The sequence below is a fragment of the Macaca mulatta genome, chromosome 19 (assembly GCF_049350105.2).
Source record: "Macaca mulatta isolate MMU2019108-1 chromosome 19, T2T-MMU8v2.0, whole genome shotgun sequence".
Taxonomy (NCBI): domain Eukaryota; kingdom Metazoa; phylum Chordata; class Mammalia; order Primates; family Cercopithecidae; genus Macaca; species Macaca mulatta.
Genome location: NC_133424.1, coordinates 59,812,677 through 59,835,035, shown reverse-complemented (window position 1 = coordinate 59,835,035; position 22,359 = coordinate 59,812,677). Strand labels below are relative to the sequence as shown.

The 22,359-nt window shown below is 50.8% G+C and overlaps 1 protein-coding gene across 13 annotated transcripts; it reads right to left on the bottom strand.

Annotated features, from left to right (window-relative positions):
* Nucleotides 1-534: 534 nt before the first annotated feature.
* C5AR2 (complement C5a receptor 2) lies at nucleotides 535-16,619 on the bottom strand. 13 transcript variants are annotated; one of them, XM_077980761.1, is made up of 4 exons: nucleotides 13,376-13,554; nucleotides 12,587-12,704; nucleotides 2,669-4,117; nucleotides 535-2,391 (listed from the first exon to the last, which is right to left on the bottom strand). In XM_077980761.1, exon 3 carries the CDS (start codon nucleotides 4,100-4,102, stop codon nucleotides 3,089-3,091), a length of 1,014 nt encoding a protein of 337 aa, XP_077836887.1. In that variant the 5' UTR covers nucleotides 4,103-4,117; nucleotides 12,587-12,704; nucleotides 13,376-13,554; the 3' UTR covers nucleotides 535-2,391; nucleotides 2,669-3,088. The 13 variants fall into 13 exon arrangements, with proteins under 13 accessions (XP_077836887.1, XP_077836885.1, XP_077836886.1 ...); XM_077980759.1 differs by having other exon boundaries at nucleotides 535-2,453; nucleotides 2,618-4,117; nucleotides 13,376-13,548; XM_077980765.1 differs by having other exon boundaries at nucleotides 1,547-2,414; nucleotides 2,678-4,117; nucleotides 13,376-13,548.
* Between the last annotated feature and the right edge of the window lie 5,740 nt (nucleotides 16,620-22,359).

The window sequence follows — 22,359 nt, the reverse complement described above, 5'->3', positions numbered from 1 at the left end:
GCTGAGGCAGGAGAATGGCATGAACCCAGGAGGTGCAGCTTGCAGTGAGCCGAGATTGTGCCACTGCACTCCAGCCTGGGCGACAGAGAGAGACTCCGTCTGAAAAAAATAAAAAATAATAATAAAATAAAAAATTTAAAAATTAGTCCAGTTGTTACCCTTGGGGAATTTACAGTTTAGCTGGGACCTTGTATTCCAGAGACTCAGAGAAAGGAAGAGCCCATTCTCTCTGGAAGGAGTATAAATCAGGGAGGGCTTCCTGGAGGAAGTGACATTTGAGGGAGGCCTTGAAGGAAATTATTGATGATGAAGAGCAGGAGTGTCGGAGTCAAGTAAAACTGGGATCAAATTCCAGCTGTCCGGTGTTCTTGCTGTGTGATCTTGGGTAAATGACCTCTCCTCCCTGGACCTCAGCTTATAAAATGAAGCATGCCACCCTATCTCCCTGGGCTGTTGTGAGAATGACCTTAAAGGAGAAACTATGTGTAAAGTGCTGTTCTGGAGTAATGACTGCAGACACAGGTACCACTATTATGTTATTTAATTATTTATTTATTTAGCAGCAGGGTCTCACTCCGTCACCTAGGCTAGAGTGCAGTGATGCAATCATGGCTCACTTCAGCCTCAACCTCGCAGGCTCAAGCAATCCTCCCATCTCAGCCTCCCTAGTAGCTGGCACTACAGGCATGTGCACCAAACCAGGCTAATTTTCTTTTTTTTATTTTGTAGAGATGGGGTCTTGCTCTGTTGCCCAGGCCAGTCTCCAACTTCTGGGCTCAAGGGATCCTCTCGACTGGGCCTCCCAAAGTGGTGGGATTACAGGCATGAGCCACCGTGCCTGGCCTACTATGTAATTTAAGAGATCTGAGCAGGTAGAGTTCAAGAGTAAATTCTAGAGAGTATTTTGTAACAGAAATCTCTTTTATGATGGCAGTGTTCTATAGCTGTGCTGTTGAATATGGCAGTCACCAGCCATATGTGGCTACTGAGTGCTTGAACTATGGTCAGTGTGCCTGAGGAACTGAATTTGAAACGAAAATTTATTCTTTCTTTCGAGATGGAGTCTCACTCTGACATCCAGGCTGGAGTGCAGCAGTGCGATCTAAGCTCTCTGCAAACTCCACTTCCCGGGCTCAAGCAATCTACCTGCTTCAAGGAGGATTGAAACAGAAGGATTCAAGCAACTCCCTCCTCAGTAGCTGGGACTGCAGGCACGCCCCACCATGCCTGGCTAATTTTTGTATTTTTTATAGAGATGGGGTCTTGCTATGTTGCCCAGGCTGCTCTCAAACTCCTGGGCTCATGCAATCCTCCTGCCTCGGCCTCCCAAAGTGCTGAGATTATAGGCGTGAGCCACCACGCCTGGCCAATTGATTCTAATTTGAATAGCCACAGATGGTTCTTGGTTGTTGAACTGCACATCATAGATCAGAAGGACATTCCAGTCAGTGGCACAGCTTCAGGAAAGATGCAGAAGCAAGAAAATAATATAGTCCAAAGGGTGTGTGTTAGCTTCCCACGGCTGCTGTAAAAAACACCCCAAACATAGTGACTTAAAACAATACAAATGTATTTTCTTAAAGGTCTGCAGATCAGAGTTCTGAAAGTGTCAGCAGGTCTGCGTTCCTTCTGAGAGCTTCCGAGAAAATCAGTTTTCTTGTCTGTTTCAGCTTCTGGAAGCTGCCTGCATTTCTTGGCACCCCCTCACGTCACTATGACATCTGCTTCCGTTGTCACATCTCCTGTGACTGACCCTGACCCTCCTGCCTCCCTCTTAAAAGGACCCTTGTGACTCCATTGAGTCCACCCAGACAATCCAGGATAACCACCCCTTCTCAAGATCCTTAATCTCATCTGCAAAGTCCCTTTTGCCATGGAAGGTCACCTGTTCACAGATTCAGAGGATTCAGATGTGGACACCATTGGGGGTCATGATTCTATCTGCTGTAAGGTCTGAGAAGCCAGAGAGGAAGTGTGTCCGTGGTGGAGACAAGCCTTGAATGCCGAGCTAAGGAGCCTGGACTTGGCCTTTCCTTCAGAATAGATCCATGACCTGTCAGCCCCTCACCACCTCGACTCTGTTACCCTGATCCAAACCACTATCACCTCCTGCTTGGACTATTGCAGTAGCCTCCTCTCTGGGATCTTCACTGCCCCCACACCATACTCTCATCTCCACCAGCAACCAGAGGGATCCTGCTAAAAATCTTTTGGCCGGGTGCAGTGGCTCACGCCTGTCATCCCAGCACTTTGGGAGGCTGAGACGGGCGGATCACGAGGTCAGGAGATCGAGACCATCCTGGCTAACAAGGTGAAACCCAGTCTCTATTCAAAATTAAAAAATTAGCTGGGCATGGTGGCAGGCACCTGTAATCCCAGCTACTCAGGAGGCTGAGGCAGGAGAATGGCACAAACTCAGGAAGTGGAGCTTGCAGTGAGCCGAGATTGTGCCACTGCACTCCAGCCTGGGCAACAGAGCGAGACTCCGTCTCAAAAAAATAAATAAATAAAATCTTTTAATTTTTTTTTTTTTTTTTTTTTTTTTTTTTTTTTGAGACGGAGTCTCGCTCTGTCACCCAGGCTGGAGTGCAGGGGCTCAATCTTGGCTTACTGCCACCTCTGCCTCCCGGGTTCAAAACAAGTCTCCTGCCTCAGCCTCTCAAGTAGCTGGGACTACAGGCATATGCCACCACGCCCGGCTAATTTTTGTATTTTTAGTAGAGATGGGGATTCACCATATTGCCCAGGCTGGTCTTGAACTCCTGACCTCAAGTGATCCACCTGCCTCAGCCTCTCAAAGCGCTGGGATTACAGGCATGAGCCACCGCAAATGGCCCTGTATATCTTTGTTTAAAGTCTGTCTTCCTCCACTAGAATATCAGCTCCCTGAGGGCAGGATTTGTGTCTGTTTTGGTCACTACTATATCTCCAGTGCCTAAAAAGGCCTTGCACATAGCAGGTGCATAATGGGTATCTGTTGAATGAAGGAATAAAATGAAGACATCAGTGAGCTCCTGGATCCAGCTATGCCTGAAGCCAGCCTTGTGAAATGGGATAGGAAGATACACATCCACAGTGTCTCTCCAGCCTACACCTCCATCTCCGAGACCAGTTCATGGCTGGTGGATTTCTTGCTGTCCACACTTTCTTCCCTGCCCTGGGACTCCCTCAGGGCCCAGTGACAGGCAGCTGGCAGTGACCGGCGGAGTTGAGCCCTCCCGAAATACAGGAAAAGCATGGGATTGAGGCAGCTGTGAGCAAGGGCAAGGCCCACGACGAGGGGTTCAGCCCGCAGGGCCCTGGCCAGGAGTGCGGAGTTCGGGGCTGCCACAGTGAGCACCAGCCCCAACAGGTGGTAGGGCGTCCAGCAGACAAAAAACCCCACCACAATGGCCATGCCCAGTGGCCAGCGGTGTCGGGCTGCCCAGCACAGGAGGGCACCGTGGCAGCTGGCCACGACCACCAGGGGCCCCAGGAAGCCAAAAAGAAACCGGACGGCGGTCACTGCGTTCTCGGTGCTGGAGGAGCCACCGTAGTCCACCACACACTGCAGCCGGGCGGGGAAGTGCTCCTGGTGCAGCCGGCGGTAGATGGCGGAGGGCATGGTGAGCAGCAAGGCCAGCGTCCAGGCTGCCCCACAGGCCACCTGCACCCCGCACGCCCGCTGAACCTTCGACCACCAGGCAGGCCCGAGAGCCAGAAAGCAGAGGTCGGCACTGAGAGCTGCCAGGAGCAGGACGCTGGCATACATGGTCAGCAGGATGACGGAGGGCAGCACCCGACAGCCCACTTCCCCATATGGCCAGTGGCCCCCATGGGCAATGGGCACTGCCAGGATGGGCAGAGACAAACAGCACAGCAAATCCGCCACGGCCAGGTGGAGCAACCAGGTGGCACCCACCCTCCGGCGGGCCTCCTTCCCAGCCACCCAGGCCACCATGGCATTGCCCGGCACCCCCACCAGGAAGATGGCAGCATACAGCGGGAGCGGGGCCATGCGCAGCGTGTCGGTGGCCAGGCAGGCGCCATCCAGGCAGTCCACAGGGAGGTCCAAGAGGTCGCTGTAATCCCCATACTCGTAGCTGATAGAATCGTTCCCCATTCAGGCTCCTGGTGTCTGGGCAGGGAAGAAAGACAATGAAAACTCAGAGGAGGAAACTCCATGGCCCTGGAGATCTAGGGTGTCCATCAGCCCGGCCCACCAGCACCTTGCAAACTGGAATACTGTGTCATAAGAACTCCCGTGCTTTAGAATATTGGAATTCTAGGCTGAGTGTGGTGGCTCACACCTGTAATCTTAACACTTTGGGAGGCCAAGAAGCGCAGATCACTTGAGGCCAGGAGTTCAAGACCAGGCCAACATGCCGAAATGCCATCTCTACTAAAAATACAAAAATTAGCTGGGTGTGGTGGTGTGTGCCTGTAATCCCAGCTACTTGGGAGGTTGAAAATTTCTTGAACCCAGAAGATGCAGGTGGCAGTGGGCTGAGATCACACCACTGCACTCCCGCCTGGGAGACGGAGTGAGACTTCGTCTCAAAAAAAGAAAAAAATGGAATTCCAGAACTTAGTGTTGTTAGAAGTAGCTCGGTGGCATCTTGGAATTCTAGAATATTGCAATGCTAAAACCCTAGTACGTTGGAATATTGGGGCTGGGCACGGTGGTTCAGGCCTGTAATCTCAACAGTTGGAGAGGCCAAGGTGGGAAGATCGCTTGAGGTCAGGAGTTCTAGACGAGCCCGGGCAACATCGAGAGACCCCATCTCTACAAAAACTTTTTAAAACATAGGCAGGCACGGTCATGTGTGCCTGTAATCCCAGCTACTGAAAAGGCTGAAGTGGGAGAATCACTTGAGCCCAGGAGACTGAGTGAGCTTGATCGTACACCTGCACTCCGGCCCGGATGACAGAGTGAGACTGTGTCTCAAAAAAGAAAAAAAAAAATCAGAAAAAAAGAAAGAAATGAGCAAAATCCAAAATCCACAGTATTTTAGAAGATGATAAATACTGTGGGAAAAGTATCACACAGGGAAGCTGGCTATGTTGGAGTTTTACAGGCATAGTCAGGGAAGGCTTCTCTGAGAAGGTGATATTTGTATAAAAATCTGAAGGAAAGGTGGGAGATCTGGGGGGAGAGTGTTTCAGGCATCGAGAACAGCCAGTGCAAAGGCCCTGAGGTGGGAACATGACAGTCACGTCTGAGAACAGCAAGGAGGCCAGTGTGGCTGGAGTGGAATCTGCCAGCGGGAGAGGGCTGGAGGCAATAGCCGAGTCATCAGGAGCCAGGCACAGTGGCTCATGCCAGTAATCACGGGACTTTGGGAGGCCAAGGTGGGCGGATCACCTAAGGTCAGGAGTTTGAGACCAGCCTGGCCAACATGGTGAAACCCCATCTCTACTAAAAATACAAAAATAGCCTGGAGTGGTGGCAGGCGCCTATAATCCCAGCTACTCAGGAGGCTGAGGCAGGAGGGATCACTGGAACCAGGGAGGCAGAGGTTACTGTGAACTGAAATCATGCCACTACACTCCAGCCTGGGCAACAGAGCAAGATTCCATCTCAAAACAAAAACAAAAACCAGTTATCAGGGGCCGTGGCGTGTAGGGCCACGTGGGCAACGCAAGGACGTCATCATTTATTCCAAATGAGACAGGTGCTGTAGGAGGGTGCTGAGCAGAGACGCGACACAATCTATCATAGCAATAATTTTTTTCTTTTTGAGACAGAGTTTCGCTCTGTCACCCGGGCTGGAGTGTGGTGGCATGATCTTGGCTCACTGCAACCTCCGCCTCCCAGGTTCAAGCAATTCTCCTGCCTCAGCCTCCCAAGTAGCTGGGATTACAGGTACCTGCCACCACGCCTGGCTAATTTTTGTATTTTTAGTGGAGAAGGGGTTTCACCATGTTAGCCAGGCTGGTGTCGAACTCCTGACCTCAGGTGATCCGCCCACCTCGGCCTCCCAAAGTGTTGGGATCACAGGCATGAGCCACCATGTCCGGCCACAATAATATTATTATTACTATTTTTTGAGACGGGGTCTGGTTCTGTAGCCTGGACTGGACTGCAGTGGCACTATCTTGGCTCACTGCAGCCTCCACCTCATGGGCTCAAACAACCCTCCACCTCAGCCTCCGAAGTAGCTAGGACTACAGATGCACACCATCATGCCTGATTAATTTTTTTTTTTTTTTGGAGGTCATCTGGTTCCACCTCTTGAATTCTGGGGCACAAGCAACCTGCCTTGCCTCAGCCTCTCAAACTGCTGGGATTACAGGCGTGACTGCCACTGTGCCTGACAATAATAATAATAATAAAAGTATTATTATTATTAGAAGCCATCATTTATTGAACACTTTGTGTTTTGTGCCAAACTTTTTTTTTTAGGGACAGATCTTGCTCTGTCACTCAGGCTGGAATGCAATGGCACTATCATGGCTTACTGCAGCCTCGAACTCCTGGACTCAAGTGGTCCTCCCACCTCAGCCTCCTGAGTACGTGGGACTACAGGTGTGCACCACCGCACCTGGCAAATTTATATATATATATATATATAATATAATATATTATAATAATATTATATATATTATAATAAAATATATATATATTTATTTTTTATTATTTTTTTTGAGACGGAGTCTTAAAAGGCTGGAGTGCAGTGGCGCGATCTCGGCTCACTGCAAGCTCCGCCTCCTGGGTTTAAACCATTCTCCTGTCTCAGCTTCCTGAGTAGCTGGGACTACAGGCGCCCGCCACCTCGCCTGGCTAGTTTTTTGTATTTTTAGTAGAGACAGGGTTTCACCGTGTTATATTTTTTAGAGACAGGGTCTCACTCTCTTGCCAAGGCTGGAGTGCAGTGGTGCAGTCACGGCTCACTGCAGCCTCAAACTCCTGTGCTCAAGCGACCCTCCCACCTCTGCCTCCTGAGTAGCTGGGACTACAGGCAGTGGCCACCACGCAGCTTTAAACACTGTGTCACTGAAACCTTGTTTTTTTTTATTATTTTATTTTATTTTTTATTTATTTATTTTTTTTGAGACGGAGTCTCGCTCTGTCGCCCAGGCTGGAGTGCAGTGGCGCGATCTCGGCTCACTGCAAGCTCCGCCTCCCGGGTTCACGCCATTCTCCTGCCTCAGCCTCCCGAGTAGCTGGGACTACAGGCGCCCACAACTGCGCCCGGCTAATTTTTTGTATTTTTAGTAGAGACGGGGTTTCACTGTGGTCTCGATCTCCTGACCTTGTGATCCGCCCGCCTCGGCTTCCCAAAGTGCTGGGATTACAGGCGTGAGCCACCACGCCCGGCCTTATTTTATTTTACTGAGACGGAGTCTCACTCTGATGCCCAGGCTGGAGTGCAGGGGCGCTACCTCAGCTCACTGCAATCTCTGCCTCCTGAGTTCAAGCAACACTCCTGCCACAGCCTCCCGAGTAGCTGGGATTAGAGGCGTGCACCACCATGTCTGGGGCTAATTTTTTATATTTTTAGTAGAGATGGGGTTTCACCATGTTGGCCAGGCTGGTTTGGAATTCCTGACCTCAAGTGGTCTGCCTGCCACGGCCTCCGAAAGTGCTAGGATTACAGGCCTGAGCCACCGTGCCCAGCCTCACTAAAACCTTATAATAACTGTCTGAATTTGACACTACTGTTATATTTATTCTACAGACAAGGCACAGCAAAGTTAAATAACTTACTTAAGATCACTCAGCTAAATAGGTAAAATTTTTTTTTTGAGACAGAGTCTCGCTCTGTTGTCCAGGCTGGAGTGCAGTGACACAATCTCGACTCACTGCAACCTCCACCTCCCGGGTTCAAGCGATTCTCCCGCCTCAGCCTCCTGAGTAGCTGGGACTACAGGCACCCACCACCACGCCCAGTTAATTTGTGTATTTTTATTTATTTATTTATTTTTTTTTTTTTTTTTGAGACGGAGTCTCGCTCTGTCGCCCAGGCTGGAGTGCAGTGGCCGGATCTCAGCTCACTGCAAGCTCCACCTCCCGGGTTTACGCCATTCTCCTGCCTCAGCCTCCCGAGTAGCTGGGACTACAGGCGCCCGCCACCTCGCCCGGCTAAGTTTTTGTATTTTTTAGTAGAGATGGGGTTTCACCGTGTCAGCCAGGATGGTCTCGATCTCCTGACCTCGTGATCCGCCCGTCTCGGCCTCCCAAAGTGCTGGGATTACAGGCTTGAGCCACCGCGCCCGGCGTGTATTTTTAATAGAGACGGGGTTTACCATATTGGCCAGGCTGGTCTCGAACTCCTGACCTTGTAATCCGCCCACTTCAGCCTCCCAAAGTGCTGGGATTGCAGGCGTGAGCCACCGCGCCCGGCCCCTAAGTAGATAAATTTCAAAGTGTGTTAGTCCCTGCTGCAGAACCCCATGCCCTAGAATATTACCATCTCCAAATCTCAGGCTCTGGAGAGCTGGCAGGCAGTACGGCAAGTGGCCCCGAGCAGCCAGGGGTTCCGTGATTGTGGGTGTCAGTTGCAGCTGGCTGTGTCTATTTCCTCATCGGGAAAACAAGAGTCATGGAGGAGAACCTACCTCTCTGGTTTTGGGAGTCCTTGAGGAGTTAAGATGTGTCTAGCACGTGGCACACAGGCTCAGGTAGACGAAGCTTGGGTAGCACAGGACCCAGGCAGGAGTCCCCACCACCCCATCCCCACAATGTCAGTGTGACCCGGCCGTGCGGCTCTCTGCTGACTATTATGGGTTGGGTGGCACTGCCCAGCACTCCAGCTGGTGTTGAGGCAACAGGAAGGACAGAGAGGAAGTTAGGGCACTCCCCTCCTCCATGCCAGGTAGCAGTGAAGAGGCCAGGCCACTTGGTGTATGTATCTGGAGTCTGGCATTCCACTTTCATATTATTTTTATCCCTAGAGGAAAAGGTGTGCAGAATTTAGCCAGGTGCAGTGGCTCACACCTGTAATCCCAGTACATTGGGAGGCTGAGGAGGAAGGATCGCTTGAGGCCAAGAGTTCAAGACCAGCCTAGGCAACACAGTGAGACCCTCTGTCTCTACAAAAAATTTAAAAATTAGCCAGGCATAGTGATTCATGCCGGCAATCCCAACCTTTTTGAAGATTGGGGTGGAGGATCATCTGAGGCCAGGAGTTCGAGGCTGCAGTTAGCCATGATCGCACCACTGTACTCCAGCCTGAGCAACAGAGTGAGACCCCGTCCCTTGAAAAAAAGAAAGAGGCCAGGCGCAGTGGCTAGCGCCTGTCATCCCAGCACTTTGGGAGGCCGAGGCAGGCGGATCACGAGGTCGGGAGATCGAGACCATCCTGGCTAACACAGTGAAACCCTATCTCTACTAAAAAATACAAAAAAATTAGTTGGGCATGGTGGCGGGCGCCTGTAGTCCCAGCTACACGGGAGGCTGATGCAGGAGAATGGCGTGAACCCAGGAGGTGGAGCTTGCAGTGAGCTGAGATCTTGCCACTGCACTCCAGCCTGGGCAACAGAGAAAGACTCTGTCAAAGAAAGAAAGAAAGAAAGAGAGAGAGAGAGAGACAAAGAAAAACATTTACAAACTGAACCCCCCCCGCCCGGTTGGGCACAGTGGCTCACACCTGTAATCCCAGCACTTTGGGAGGCTGAGGCGGGCAGATCACTTGAAGCCAGGAGTTGGAGACCAGCCTGGGCAACATGGTGAAACCTGGTCTCTACTAAAAATACAAAAATCAGCCAGGCGTGGTGGTGGGCGCCTGTAATCCCTGCTACTAGGGAGACTGAGGCAGGAAAATCACTGGAACCCAGGAGGCGGAGATTGCAGTGAGCCAAGATCCCGCCACTGCACTCCAACCGGGGCGACAAGAGTGAGACGCCGTCTCAAAAAACCAACAAACAACAACAAAAACCCTCCAATTCCTACCAGCTGTGTGGCCTTGGGCAAGTTACCTAACCTATCTGTGCCTTAGTAAAATGGAAATAATAATATACCTGCCTTAGGGGGTGTGGTAAGAATTCAGCGAGTTAGAAACATAGAACTGAGTGTACGGCGCTGGTTTTCAGTGGGTGTCATACGCATGCTAGCTGCTGTTATCACTGTCCACACGCATCCTCTCACCCCACAAAGACTCCACCCTTCCTGGCCCCTGTTTATTACAATCTGGGGAACTTTCTGTGCATCGTAATTTGTCCAACTGTAAGCCCAAAACAATGGTATCGCAGATGGCATTTCCTTTGTAACGTTTTAACCAGAAATGGGAGCTTTCAACACACATTGTTCCATTGCTTCATCTTTTCACTTAACGTGCCAGATATCTGTCTTCCTATCTGTACAGATATCAACCCCATTCATCCCCAAAGCATCAAAAACAGTCCACTGTCTGCCCAAGTCATGCTTATTAACTAAAGGCCATTCAATAACAATGATAAGGAGAATAATGAGAAACAGGGCCAGGTGCAGAAGCTCACACCTGTAATCCTAAAACTTTGGGAGTCCTAGGCAGACGGATCACTTGAGGTCAGGAGTTCGAGACCAGCCTGGGAAACATGGTGAAATCCCATCTCTACTAAAAAAAAAAAAAAAAATTAGCTGCACGTGATGGCAAGTACCTGTAATCTCAGCTAGTCAGGAGGTCAAGGCAGGAGAATCCCTTGAACCTGGGCGGTGGAGGTTGCAGTGAGCTGAGATCACACCACTGCACTCCAGCCTGGGCGACAGAGTGAGACTCTATCTCAAAAAAAAAAAAAAAAATTGGATTTGGTTTAGATGATTTTGTCTTGCTGTTGGGTAATGTAAGTGTTCTGAACACATTTGAGGTAGGCTGTGCCCGTGAGGTCAAGGCTGCAGTGAGCCAAGATCGTGCCACTGCACTCCAGCCTGGACAACAGAGTGAGACCCTGTCTCAAAAAAAAAAAAAAAAAAAAAGTAGGCTATGATGTTCGGTAGGCTAGGTGTATTAAATCCAATTTGATTTAGGATATTTTAAACTTACGATGGGGTTTTTGTTTTGTTTCATTTTGTTTGTGTTTTTGTCTTGTTCAGTCACCCAAGCTGAGTTCAATGGTTCAATCTCGGCTCACCGCAGCCTCTACCTCCTAGGCTCAAGTGATCCTCCTGCCTCAGCCTCTGGAGTAACTGTGACTACGGGTGCACGCCATCACGCCCAGTTAATTTTTTATTTTTTGTAGAGACAGCTTTCACTACGTTGCCCAGGCTGATCTCGAACTCCTGGGCTCAAGCAATCCTCCCACCTCAGCCTCCCAAAAGTGCTGCCATTACAGGTGTGAGCCACTGTGCCCAGCCTTACGATGGGTTGATAGAGATGGGACCCCATCGTTAAGTCAAAGAGCATCTGTACTTATATCTAGATTCTAAAGCATAGGTACCCTTCTTATTATTTCATAATAATTAAAATAGTAGATGGCTTTTATTGAGCACCTATGATCTACAAGATATAACCCTTATCACAAACTCTTGAGGTCAGTATCATCATCCTTATTTCACAGAACATCAGCTCCTTCTGGCCTTAGGTGCCACTGTGTCCTTGGCATCTGGAACAGAACCTGGCACACAGCACAGGCACGGTCGATATTTGGTAAGTGAAAGAATAAAAGAGTAAACAGAGGCACAGAGAAACTAAGTGGTCACTTAGGTTTCTTTTGTTGTGATTGCAAGCATCCTCATGTGTGCCTCTTGGTGCACGCCTGTCTGTGCATCCAGTCATGCTGGATCCTCTGCTCTGGAAAACTCTGGAGTAGAATCAAAGAAGGCTGGCCGGGCACAGTGGCTCACACCTGTAATCCCGGCACTTTGGGAGGCCGAGGCGGGTGGATCACGAGGTCAGGAGATGGAGACCATCCTGGTTAACATAGTGAAACCCCGTCTCTACTAAAAATACAAAAAATTAGCCGGGCGCAGCGGCGGGCGCCTATAGTCCCAGCTACTCGGGAGGCTGAGGCAGGAGAATGACCTGAACCCAGGAGGCGGAGCTTGCAGTGAGCCGAGACGGCGCCACTGCACTCCAGCCTGGGTGACAGAGCGAGATGCTCAGAAAAAAAAAAAGGCTGAACGTTCTTCCTTCCTGAACATCCATCTTCTAGGATTCCTCCCTCACGACCCTGCGATCAGCCTCCTTCCCAGAAAAGCACACATATGCTCACCAGAACACACGTGCCAGAATGTTCACAGCAGCCCGAGATGAGAAACCGTCAAATAGCCACTCACAGCAGAACGGATAAACACATCATAGGGTGTTCACCCTGTGGAATATTCTACATGGTGAGAATGAACAAACACCACGCAAGAATGTGGACAGATTTTGTGATAGAACATTGAGGGGGCTAGGCACGGCGATTCATGTCTGTAATCCCAGCACTTTGGGAGTCCGATGTGGGAGGATCACCTGAGGTCAGGAGTTCGAGAGCAGCCTCTCCAACATGGTGAAATCTCGTCTCTACTAAAAATACAAAAAACAATTACGGCCAGGTGCAGTGGCTTACGCCTGTAATCCCAGCACTTCGGGAGGCCGAGGTGGGTGGATCACCTGAGGTCAAAAGTTGGAGACCAGCCTGTCCAACATGGTGGAACCCGTCTCTACTAAAAATACATAAATTCGTTAGGTGTGGTGGCGTGCACCTGTAATCCCAACTACTCAGCAGGCTGTGGCAGGAGAATCACTTGAACCTGGGAGCCGGAGTTTGCCATGAGCCAAGATCGCGCCACCGCACTCCAGCCTGGGCGACAGAGCAAGACCCTGTCAAAGGAAAGAAAGAGAAAAGGAAAGAACGAGAAAAGAATTGGAATCGCTGAGTGAAAGGGCTTGCTCGCTACGCATGCTATAGTTTGGTGGATTTGCCGGAAGCTGCAGGAATTCCTGCAGGTTTGAGAGAGGCTGTTTCCCTTACACCTGTGTGTGAAAAACCATTTGGGCCGGGCATGGTGACTCACGCCTGTAATCCCAGCACTTTGGGAGGCCAAGGCGGGCGGATCACCTGAGGCCGAGAGTTCAAGACCAGCCTGACTAACATGGAGAAACCCCATCTCTACTAAAAATACAAAATTAGCTGAGCGTGGTGGCGCGCACTTGTAATCCCAGCTGAGACAAGAGAATTGCTTGAACTGGGGAGGTGGAGGTTGTGATGAGCTGAGATGGCACCATTGCACTCCAGCCTGCGCAACAAGAGTAAAACCCCGTCTCCAAAAATAAAAAAAACGTTTAGCTCCTTTGATAAGAGCTTTGCTGCTGGGCTGCCCAAGTTAATTCCAAGAGCCCAGGACTCTGACGTGCATTCCAGTGTGGCCATAATGAAACAGCACTTCTCCAACTCTAGTTCTGCTTCCCAGATTCTGAAAGTAACGATTCCAGGAAGCCAGGATCATGCAATCTCTCTCCCTCCTTCCCGCCCTTGTTGCCTCCATCCTTACCGTCTCTTCCAAGAGGGTCCCCACGTGAGTCAAACGCCACTTGGGAGCGCAATCTGGGCCCACAGCCAGGACCCAGGAGGTCTGGGGTCTCTCCCTGCCGTGTCTGGCAGCTGGTAGAGTCCTGGAAATCCGTCCTGTTTGCCAGAAGCTCCTGCCGGATGCTTCTGAGCACTGCCACCTCACCGGTCCCAGTAAATCTTTATAAGCAGTACAAACTAGGAGTGGCCTCGTCTCACTCTCAGGGTGTGTTTGTCCTGTCTTCTTCCCATGACTCAGAACACAAAATTACGGGGCGGCTGGCAGGGCTAGAGAGGGCTCGTGGGTGGAGGGCTGATCCCAAGTCCCCAACCCTAGTCTGGAAGTCCCAGCTTCCCGGAAGCCAGACCTGCACGCGGTTTGCTCTTCAACCCCTTAGAGGTCTTGGCCTGGATTTCGTTTTCCCCACAACATGCCAGCTGCCCCCAGCCACCTCCAGGCCTCTCTTACTGTGCTCAACCCCTCCCGCCTGCAGCCTCAGGACAGACAAACGTCCCTCCATCCTCCTTGGCTCTGAGGAAAGCAGCCTGGGGTCACATTCTCCACAGAAAGACCGCTGCAGCTGAGCGCAGGGCCCACGGCCTCAGTGGTAGAAAAAGCACAAACAGCTCCTTTCTTGAGCCTCGATTTTCCATCTGTAACATGGGAAGATGTTGTTGGCCATAGTGACACCTTACTTTTTTATTTTTTTGAGACGGAGTCTCGCTCTGTGACCCAGGCTGAAGTGCAGTGGCTGGATCTTGGCTCACTGCAAGCTCCGCCTCCCGGGTTTACGCCATTCTCCTGCCTCAGCCTCCCGAGTAGCTGGGACTACAGGCACCCGCCACCTCGCCTGGCTAGTTTTTTGTATTTTTTTAGTAGAGACGGGGTTTCACCGTGTTAGCCAGGATGGTCTCGATCTCCTGACCTCGTGATCCGCCCGTCTCGGCCTCCCATAGTGCTGGGATTACAGGCTTGAGCCACCGCGCCCGGCCCGACACTTTACTTTTTTTTAGAGATGGAGTCTTGCTCTGTCGCTCAGACTGGAGTGCAGTGACAACATTATGACTCACCGCAGCCTCAAACTCCTAGGCTCAAGTGATCCTCCTACCTCAGCCTCCTGAGTAGCTAGGACTACAGCCATGCACCAAACATGCCTGGCTAATTTTTAAAAATTTTTTGTAGAGTTGGGGTCTTGCTGCATTGCCCAGCCTCAAGCCATCCTCACACTTCGACCTCCCAAAGGGCTGGGATTACAGGAGTGAGTCAACATGCCCAGCCATCATAGCAATTCTTTTTTTTTTTTTTTTTTTTTTTTGAGACAGAGTCTCGCTCTGTCGTCCAGGCTGGAGTGCAGTGGCCAGATCTCAGCTCACTGCAAGCTCCGCCTCCCAGGTGTACGCCATTCTCCTGCCTCAACCTCCCTAGTAGCTGGGACTACAGGCGCCCGCCACCTCGCCCGGCTAGGTTTTTTTTTGTATTTTTTAGTAGAGACGGGGTTTCACTGTGTTAGCCAGGATGGTCTCGATCTCCTGACCTCGTGATCTGCCCGCCTCGGCCTCCCAAAGTGCTGGGATTACAGGCTTGAGCCACTGCGCCCGGCCCCCATAGCAATTCTTTTGTTTGTTTGTTTGTTTGTGACAGAGTTTCGCTCTCTTTGCCCAGGCTGGAGTGCAATGGCGCGATCTCGGCTCACCGCAACCTCCGCCTCCCGGGTTCAAGCGATTCTCCTGCCTCAGCCTCCCGAGTAGCTGGGATTACAGGCATGTGCCACCACCCCGGCTAATTTTGTATTTTTAGTAGAGACGGGGGTTTCTCCATGTTGGTCAGGCTGGTCTTGAACTCCCGACCTCAGGTGATCCACCTGCCTCGGCCTCCCAAAGTGCTGGGATTACAAGCGTGAGCCACCGCGCCCGGCCCCATAGCAATTCTTAACCTCTCCCAGCATACCACCGTGACTGAGAACAAGGACTCAAGGGCCAGAATGATAAGATTCATATTCCAGGTCCACATACCCTCATCAAAGTTCAGGGCCTCAGCCCCTCTGAACCTCAACTTCCTCATCTGTGCAGTGGATGGTTGCTATGAGCATTTGATAAATTTAAAACGCACAGAGCTGGCTAGGTGTGGTAGCTCACGTCTGTAATTCCAGCACTTTGGGAAGCCGAGGCAGGTGGATCACTTGAAGTCAAGTGTTCAAGACCAGCCTGGCCAACATGGCAGAACACCATCTCTACTGAAAATATAAAAATTAGCCAGGCGTGGTGGCGCATGCCTGTAGTCCCAGCTACTCAGGAGGCTGAGGCAGGAGAATCATTTGAACCCAGGAGGCGGAGGTTCCAGTGAGCCGAGATCTTGCCACTGCTCTCCAGCCTGGGTGACAGAGTGAGACTCTGTCTCAAAAACAAAAAAACAAAAAAAACCAGAACAGTACCTGGCACATAGTATACGCTAGGTTCATGCAACAGCAACAAGACTGTAGTAGGAATTCTCAAAGTACACATACCATGCAGGCTTAGCAAGAGGAAGTGGCTCCAACCCCTACTTTGGAAACTCTTTATTCAGCAGTTCTTTCTGTTCGTGCTTTTTTCTGTGCATGCTTTAGGGATTCAAGGGAAATATTTACACACTTCTTTTGTTATTGTTTTAGAGAATGAAATAACTTTCCTAGAGGAAGTTGTTCGTGAGACAAGAGGCTGGGACTCACTGTTTGACCCAGGGCGTCCTCCACTCTGTTTCCCCATCTAGGTGACCCTGTGTTGGCCGACCCTCACCCCGGACCCTCAGAGAGACAAACATCCCCCAAGTCCCCTCCCCTCCTCTTCTGTCCTGGGAGGCCAACATGAGGCCCCCTCCTCTCCCATATCCTGCCAGCCCCAGTCTCCTGCGGGAACCTGCCTTGGCCGGAAGAAGACATTAAGAGGAAAGAAACCGAGGTGCAACCTTCCTTTTATCAGCTCAAACTTTCTTTAATCTCAAAAGTTTGCAATGGTCTGTTCCTCAGATACTTCATCTTGATAAACTCCTGATCCGGCCACAAAGGTTCTCAACATACCTTTCTTAGGATTCCAGCCTGGCAGGATGGCTCACGCCTGTAATCTCTGCACTTTGGGAGGCCGAGGTGTGAGGACTGCTTGAGGCTAGGATTTTGAGACCAGCCTGGCCAACACAGTGAGATGCTGTCTCTGGACAGAGTCTTGCCTGAGATGGAGTCTCGCTCTGTTGCCCAGGCTGGAGTGCAGTGGCGTGATCTTGGCTCACTGCAAGCTCCGCCTCCCGGGTTCAGGCCATTCTCCTGCCTCAGCCTCCTGAGTAGTTGGGACTACAGGCGCCTGCAACCACGCCCAGCTAATTTTTTTGTATTTTTAGTAGAGACAGGATTTCACCGTGTTAGCCAGGATGGTCTCAACCTCTTGGCCTTGTGATCCGCCTGCCTCGGCCTCCCAAAGTGCTGGGATTACAGGCGTGAGCCACCGTGCTCGGCCCCAGGTAATATTTTAAAAAACTTTTTGTAGAGATGGGGTCTGTCTCTGTTGCCTAGTCTGGTCTCCAATTCCTGGGCTCAAGCAATCCTCCTACCTTGGCCTTCCAAAGTGCTGTGATTACACGTGCGAGCCACAGCACCTGGCCCTCCAGAATTTGTTTTAATTAGCCAGGCGTGTTGGAGCAAGCCTGTAGTCCCTGCTACTCTGGAGGCTGAAGTGGGAGGTGGAGGCTGAGGAGGGAGGATCGCTTGAGCTCAGGAGGTCAAGGCTGCAGTGAACTATGAATGCACCACTGCACTCCAGCTTGGGTGACAGAGAGAGACCCTGGCTCTAAAAAATAATTTAAAATTTAAACAAAAATTGCCAGGCATGGTGGCTGACACCTGTAATCCCAGAACTTTGGGAGGCCAAGGTGGGCAGATCCTGAGGTCGGGATTTCAAGACCAGCCTGACCAATATGGAGAAACACAGTCTCTACTAAAAATACAAAATTAGGTGGGATGGTGGCACATGCCTGTAATCCCAGCTACTCGGGAGGCTGAGGCAGGAGAATGGCATGAACCTGGGAGGCAGAGTTTGCAGTGAGTGGAGATCGTGCCATTGCACTCCAGCCTGGGCAACAAGCGCCAAACTCCGCCTCAAAAATTTTTTTTTCTTTTTTTATTGAGACGGAGTCTCGCTCTGTCGCCCAGGCTGGAGTGCAATGACACGATCTCCACTCACTGCAAACTCCGCCTCCCAGGTTCATGCCATTCTCCCGCCTCAGCCTCCCAAGTAGCTGGGACTACAGGCGCCGCCACCACGCCCGGCTAATTTTTGTATTTTTAGTAGAGATGGGGTTTCACCGTGTTAGCCAGGATGGTCTCAATCTCCTGACCTTGTGATCTGCCCCTCTCGGCCTCCCAAAATGCTGGGATTACAAGCGTGAGCCACCGCGCCCAGCCAAAAAGAATTTTTTTTAAGTGTCTTAGATTTGAGGCTGGGCACAGTGGCTCACTTCTGTAATCCCAGCACTTTGGGAGGCCAAGGCCAGTGGATCACCTGAGGTCAGGAGTTCCAGATCCACCAGGCCAACTTTGTGAAACCCCATCTCTACTGAAAATACAAAAAAAAAAAAAAAATTAGTCAGGCTTGGTGGGACGCACCTGTAATCCCAGCTACTCAGGAGGCTGAGGCAGGAGAATTGCTTGAACCCAGGAGGCGGAGGCTGCAGTGAGCCAAGATCTCACCACTGCACTCCAGCCTGAGTGACAGAGCAAGACTTCATCTCAAAACCAATCAAGCAATCAAAGACTCTGGAGACTAGAATATCGGAATCACAGACTCTTAAAATATTGGAATCATAGACTGTTGAATCCAACAGATCCTACAATGTGAGTCACAGTCTGTTTGAATCACAGGATCCTAGAATGTCACACCAGAACCTCGGAGGGTTAGAAGTACAGCTCCAACAGTTAGATGTTCGAATTCTGTAGACGCTGTATACATTAGTCAAGGAAGTCCAGCCCTGAGCAGTCCAACAGTGCAGCCACCAGCCACGAGAGACTACGGACCACTTGAAATGTCCTCGGGTCCGAGATAAGAAGTGCTGTGAGTGTAAAATATACACCAGATTTTGAAAACACAGTACCACAAAAAAAAAAAAAAGTATATGAAGTCTCAAGAATCTGTTTCTATTGAACACATATTAAAATGATACTCTCTTAAATATATTGTGGTAAATAAAACGTATTACCAAAATTAATTTTACCTGATTCTTTTTGTTTCTTTTTGTCTGTTGCTTGCCTGCGGGAAAATATGAATATCATTCTATTTCTTTTTTTTTTTTTTTTTTTGAGACAGGGTCTTACTCTGTCACCCAGGCTGGAGTGCAGTGGTGCAATCCCTTGGCTCACTACAGCCTCAGTCTCTCCTGAGCTCAAACAATTCTCCCGCCTGAGCCTCTTGAGTAGTTGGGACTACAGGTGCACACCTGCACACCCACCTATTTCTTTTTTTTTTTGAGACGGAGTCTCGCTCTGTCGCCCAGGCTGGAGTGCTGTGGCCGGATCTCAGCTCACTGCAAGCTCCGCCTCCCGGGTTTACGCCATTCTCCTGCCTCAGCCTCCCGAGTAGCTGGGACTACAGACGCCCGCCACCTCGCCCGGCTAGTTTTTTATATATTTTTTTAGTAGAGACGGGGTTTCACCATGTTAGCCAGGATGGTCTCGATCTCCTGACCTCGTGATCCGCCCATCTCGGCCTCCCAAAGTGCTGGGATTACAGGCTTGAGCCACCGCGCCCGGCACACCCACCTATTTCTTTTGTTTTTAATTTTTGTAGAGACAGGGTCTCACTATGTTGCCCAGGCTGGTCTTTAACTCCTAGGCTCAAGTGATCCTCCTGCCTCCTGGTTCACAGTCTATTTCTTTCTCTTTTATTTTATTTATTTGTTTAGAGACTGAGTCTTGCTCTGTCACCCAGGCTGGAGTGCAGTGGTACGATCCCAGTTCACCACAACTTCCGCCTCCCAGGTTCAAGTAATTCCCCTGCCTCAGCCTCCCGAGTAGCTGAGACTACAGTCATGCACCACCACGCCCGGCTAGTTTTTGTATTTTTAGTAGAGACGAGGTTTTGCCATGTTGGCCATGCTGGTCTTGAACTCCTGACCTCAGGTGATCCACCCACCTTGGCCTCCCAAAGCCCTGGGATTACAGGTGTGATCCACTGTGCCCGGCCACTAACGGTCTATTTCTATGGGACTGTGCTCATATAGACAAATGCCCTCCTGGCTCTGAGAGGTGTGAGGTTCAGGAAGGTCACGTGGCAAAGATAAGGAGGAGGAGGCTTTGGTCTCAGGGCTTGGAGGCACCCTGGTCTGCAGAGTAGACATGTGAATAAGATCCCAGGGATGCAGGGAGCGGGGGTGGGTGCAGGAAAGGGGATACAGCCTGACTCAGCCAAGCCCATCATCCACTTCCCTTTCCTACCACTTCCCCTTCAGAACTTGCTGACCCAGCAGATTCCCCAAGCTGCAGATCTGGCAATTGTCTGCCCCTTCAGCCCACTTCCGTCCTGGGCAAGGCTGGTCAACACCAGATGGGGGCTGCCTTGGAAAGGCTACCTGGATCCCACTCCTCTCCAATTGTATCTAGAAGACCACTGTGGGGCCCAGCTCTTGGGACACTATCTCCTTCCCAAATCAGGGTGGGGAGAAAATACCGACTGCCTGCAACTTCCGAAGTCAGGAAAGCTACAGGATGACTGGGAATAGAGATAGAACTTAGGGGTTGTGGAGGCAGAGGAGGAAGTCAGGGAGGTCTTCCTGGAGGAGGCAGCCCCTGAAGGAAGGTAGAATAGAGGCAGAGATGGTCTGGGAAAAACAGAATGAGCAGCCAGGAAATCAGGGAAGGGGCAAGGCAGAGAGCCAACTGGGAGAGGATGGAGGGCATGGGCCAGGCAGGGCATGGGTTGGGAAGGAGGTAGCATCCGGGATGGGCCCCAGGCTCAGGCCTGGGTGACTGGGAGGACCGTGGGGTTGTCTCTGGAGTCGGGAGGGAAGGGGAAGAAGAGGTTCCGGGGAGACTGCGGAGGTCAGTCTGGCTGTGGCAAGTGGGTGGGGAGGCCAGGTGTGGAAAGAGAGAGGCTGAAGGTATTGGGTGAAGCTGCAGGAGTGAGCGCACCCAGTGAGTTGGACACACAGCTGAGGAACGCCAACGTCGAAGAGGAAAAAACTCTGCAAGGGACGCAGAGAAGGGTCCAGCAGAGAGGCAGAGGGAAACTGTCTAGGTCAGGGGCAGCCATGGAAGAGACCGGAGCAGGCAGGAGGAGGCCAGGAGCCCAGGAGGTTGATGTTGTCTTCTTGGGGAGGGAGCTGCCAGGAGCCCACCCCCAGGAGCTGAAGGCGGCTGGGGCTCAGGTCCTTCCCCATTACCTCAATGCCCAGGGAATCTGCACGAATGAGCACAAGTTCTAGAGTGGATCTTGTCCCAGGTACCAACATCTCCTCTCAAGCAGGCACAGACGCCACTCACAGCCGCTTCTGCAAGCTCAAGAGACTGCAGCATCTGTCCGTCGAGACACTCAGGCAATTTTTTGTTTGTTTGTTTGTTTGGAGACAGGGTCTTGCTCTGTCACCCAAGCTGGAGTGCAGTGGTGCAATCACAACTCACTGCAGCCTCAAACTCCTGTGTTCAAGTGATCCTCCAGCCTCGACCTCCCGAGTAGCTGGGACCACAGGCACCACCACCACACTGGCTAATTTTTTTTTTTTTTTTTTTTTTTTTTTGAGACGGAGTCTAGCTCTGTCGCCCGGGCTGCAGTGCAGTGGCCGGATCTCAGCTCACTGCAAGGTCCTCCTTTCGGGTTCACGCCATTCTCCTGCCTCAGCCTCCCGAGTAGCTGGGACTACAGGCGCCCGCCACTTCGCCCGGCTAGTTTTTTGTATTTTTTAGTAGAGACGGGGTTTCACCGTGTTAGCCAGGTTGGTCTCGATCTCCTGACCTCGTGATCCGCCTGTCTCGGCCTCCCAAAGTGCTGGGATTACAGGCTTGAGCCACCGCACCTGGCCCACACTGGCTAATTTTTTAATTAAAAAAAAATTTTTTTTTTTGAGAGAGTCTCACTCTGTCACCCAGGCTAGAGTGCCGTGGCACTATCATGGCTCACTGCAACCTCTGCCTCCCGGGTTCAAGTGATTCTCATGCCTTAGCCTCCTGAGTACCTGGGATTACAGACGTGCATCATCACCTCCGGCTAATTTTTGTATTTTTAGTAGAGATGGGTTTTCGCCATGTTGGCCAAGCTGATTTCAAACTCCTGGCTTCGTGATCTGCCCAGCTCAGCCTCCCAAGGTGCTGGGATTACAAGCATGAGCCACCACACTCGTACTAATTTTTTTGAAGATGGGATCTCACTATTTTGCCCAGGCTGGCCTCCCAAAGTGCTGGGATTACAGACGTAAGCCACCACCTCATTGTTCTTAATATAACATATGATTGTATTATATTATTAAGTATTTCATCTATTTCTTTTTACTTATTTAATATGGCTACTAGAAAACAAAGATATACATGTGGCTCACATCATATTTCTGTTGGACAACATTGGGTCTATACACTATTTCTAAATTTAATTTTTTCTTTTTTCTTTTTTTTGAGACAGAGTCTCACTCTAGGCTGGAGTGCAATGGCATGATCTTGGCTCACTGCAACCTCCACCTCCCGGGTTCAAGCAATTCTCCTGCCTCAGCCTCCCAAGTAGCTGGGATTACATACAGGTGTGCACCAACACACCAGCTAATTTTGGTACTTTTAGTAGAGATGGGGTTTCACCATGTTGGCAGGCTGGTCTCAAACTCCTGACCTCAAGTGATCTGCCTGCCTCGGCCTCCCAAAGTGCTGGGATTACAGACTAGCCACCACACCTGGCTAGTCTGCATGCTATTTCTAGATAATCCATGGCTTCTCACTACACAATCAAAGCAGAAATATTGCGACATGGTTT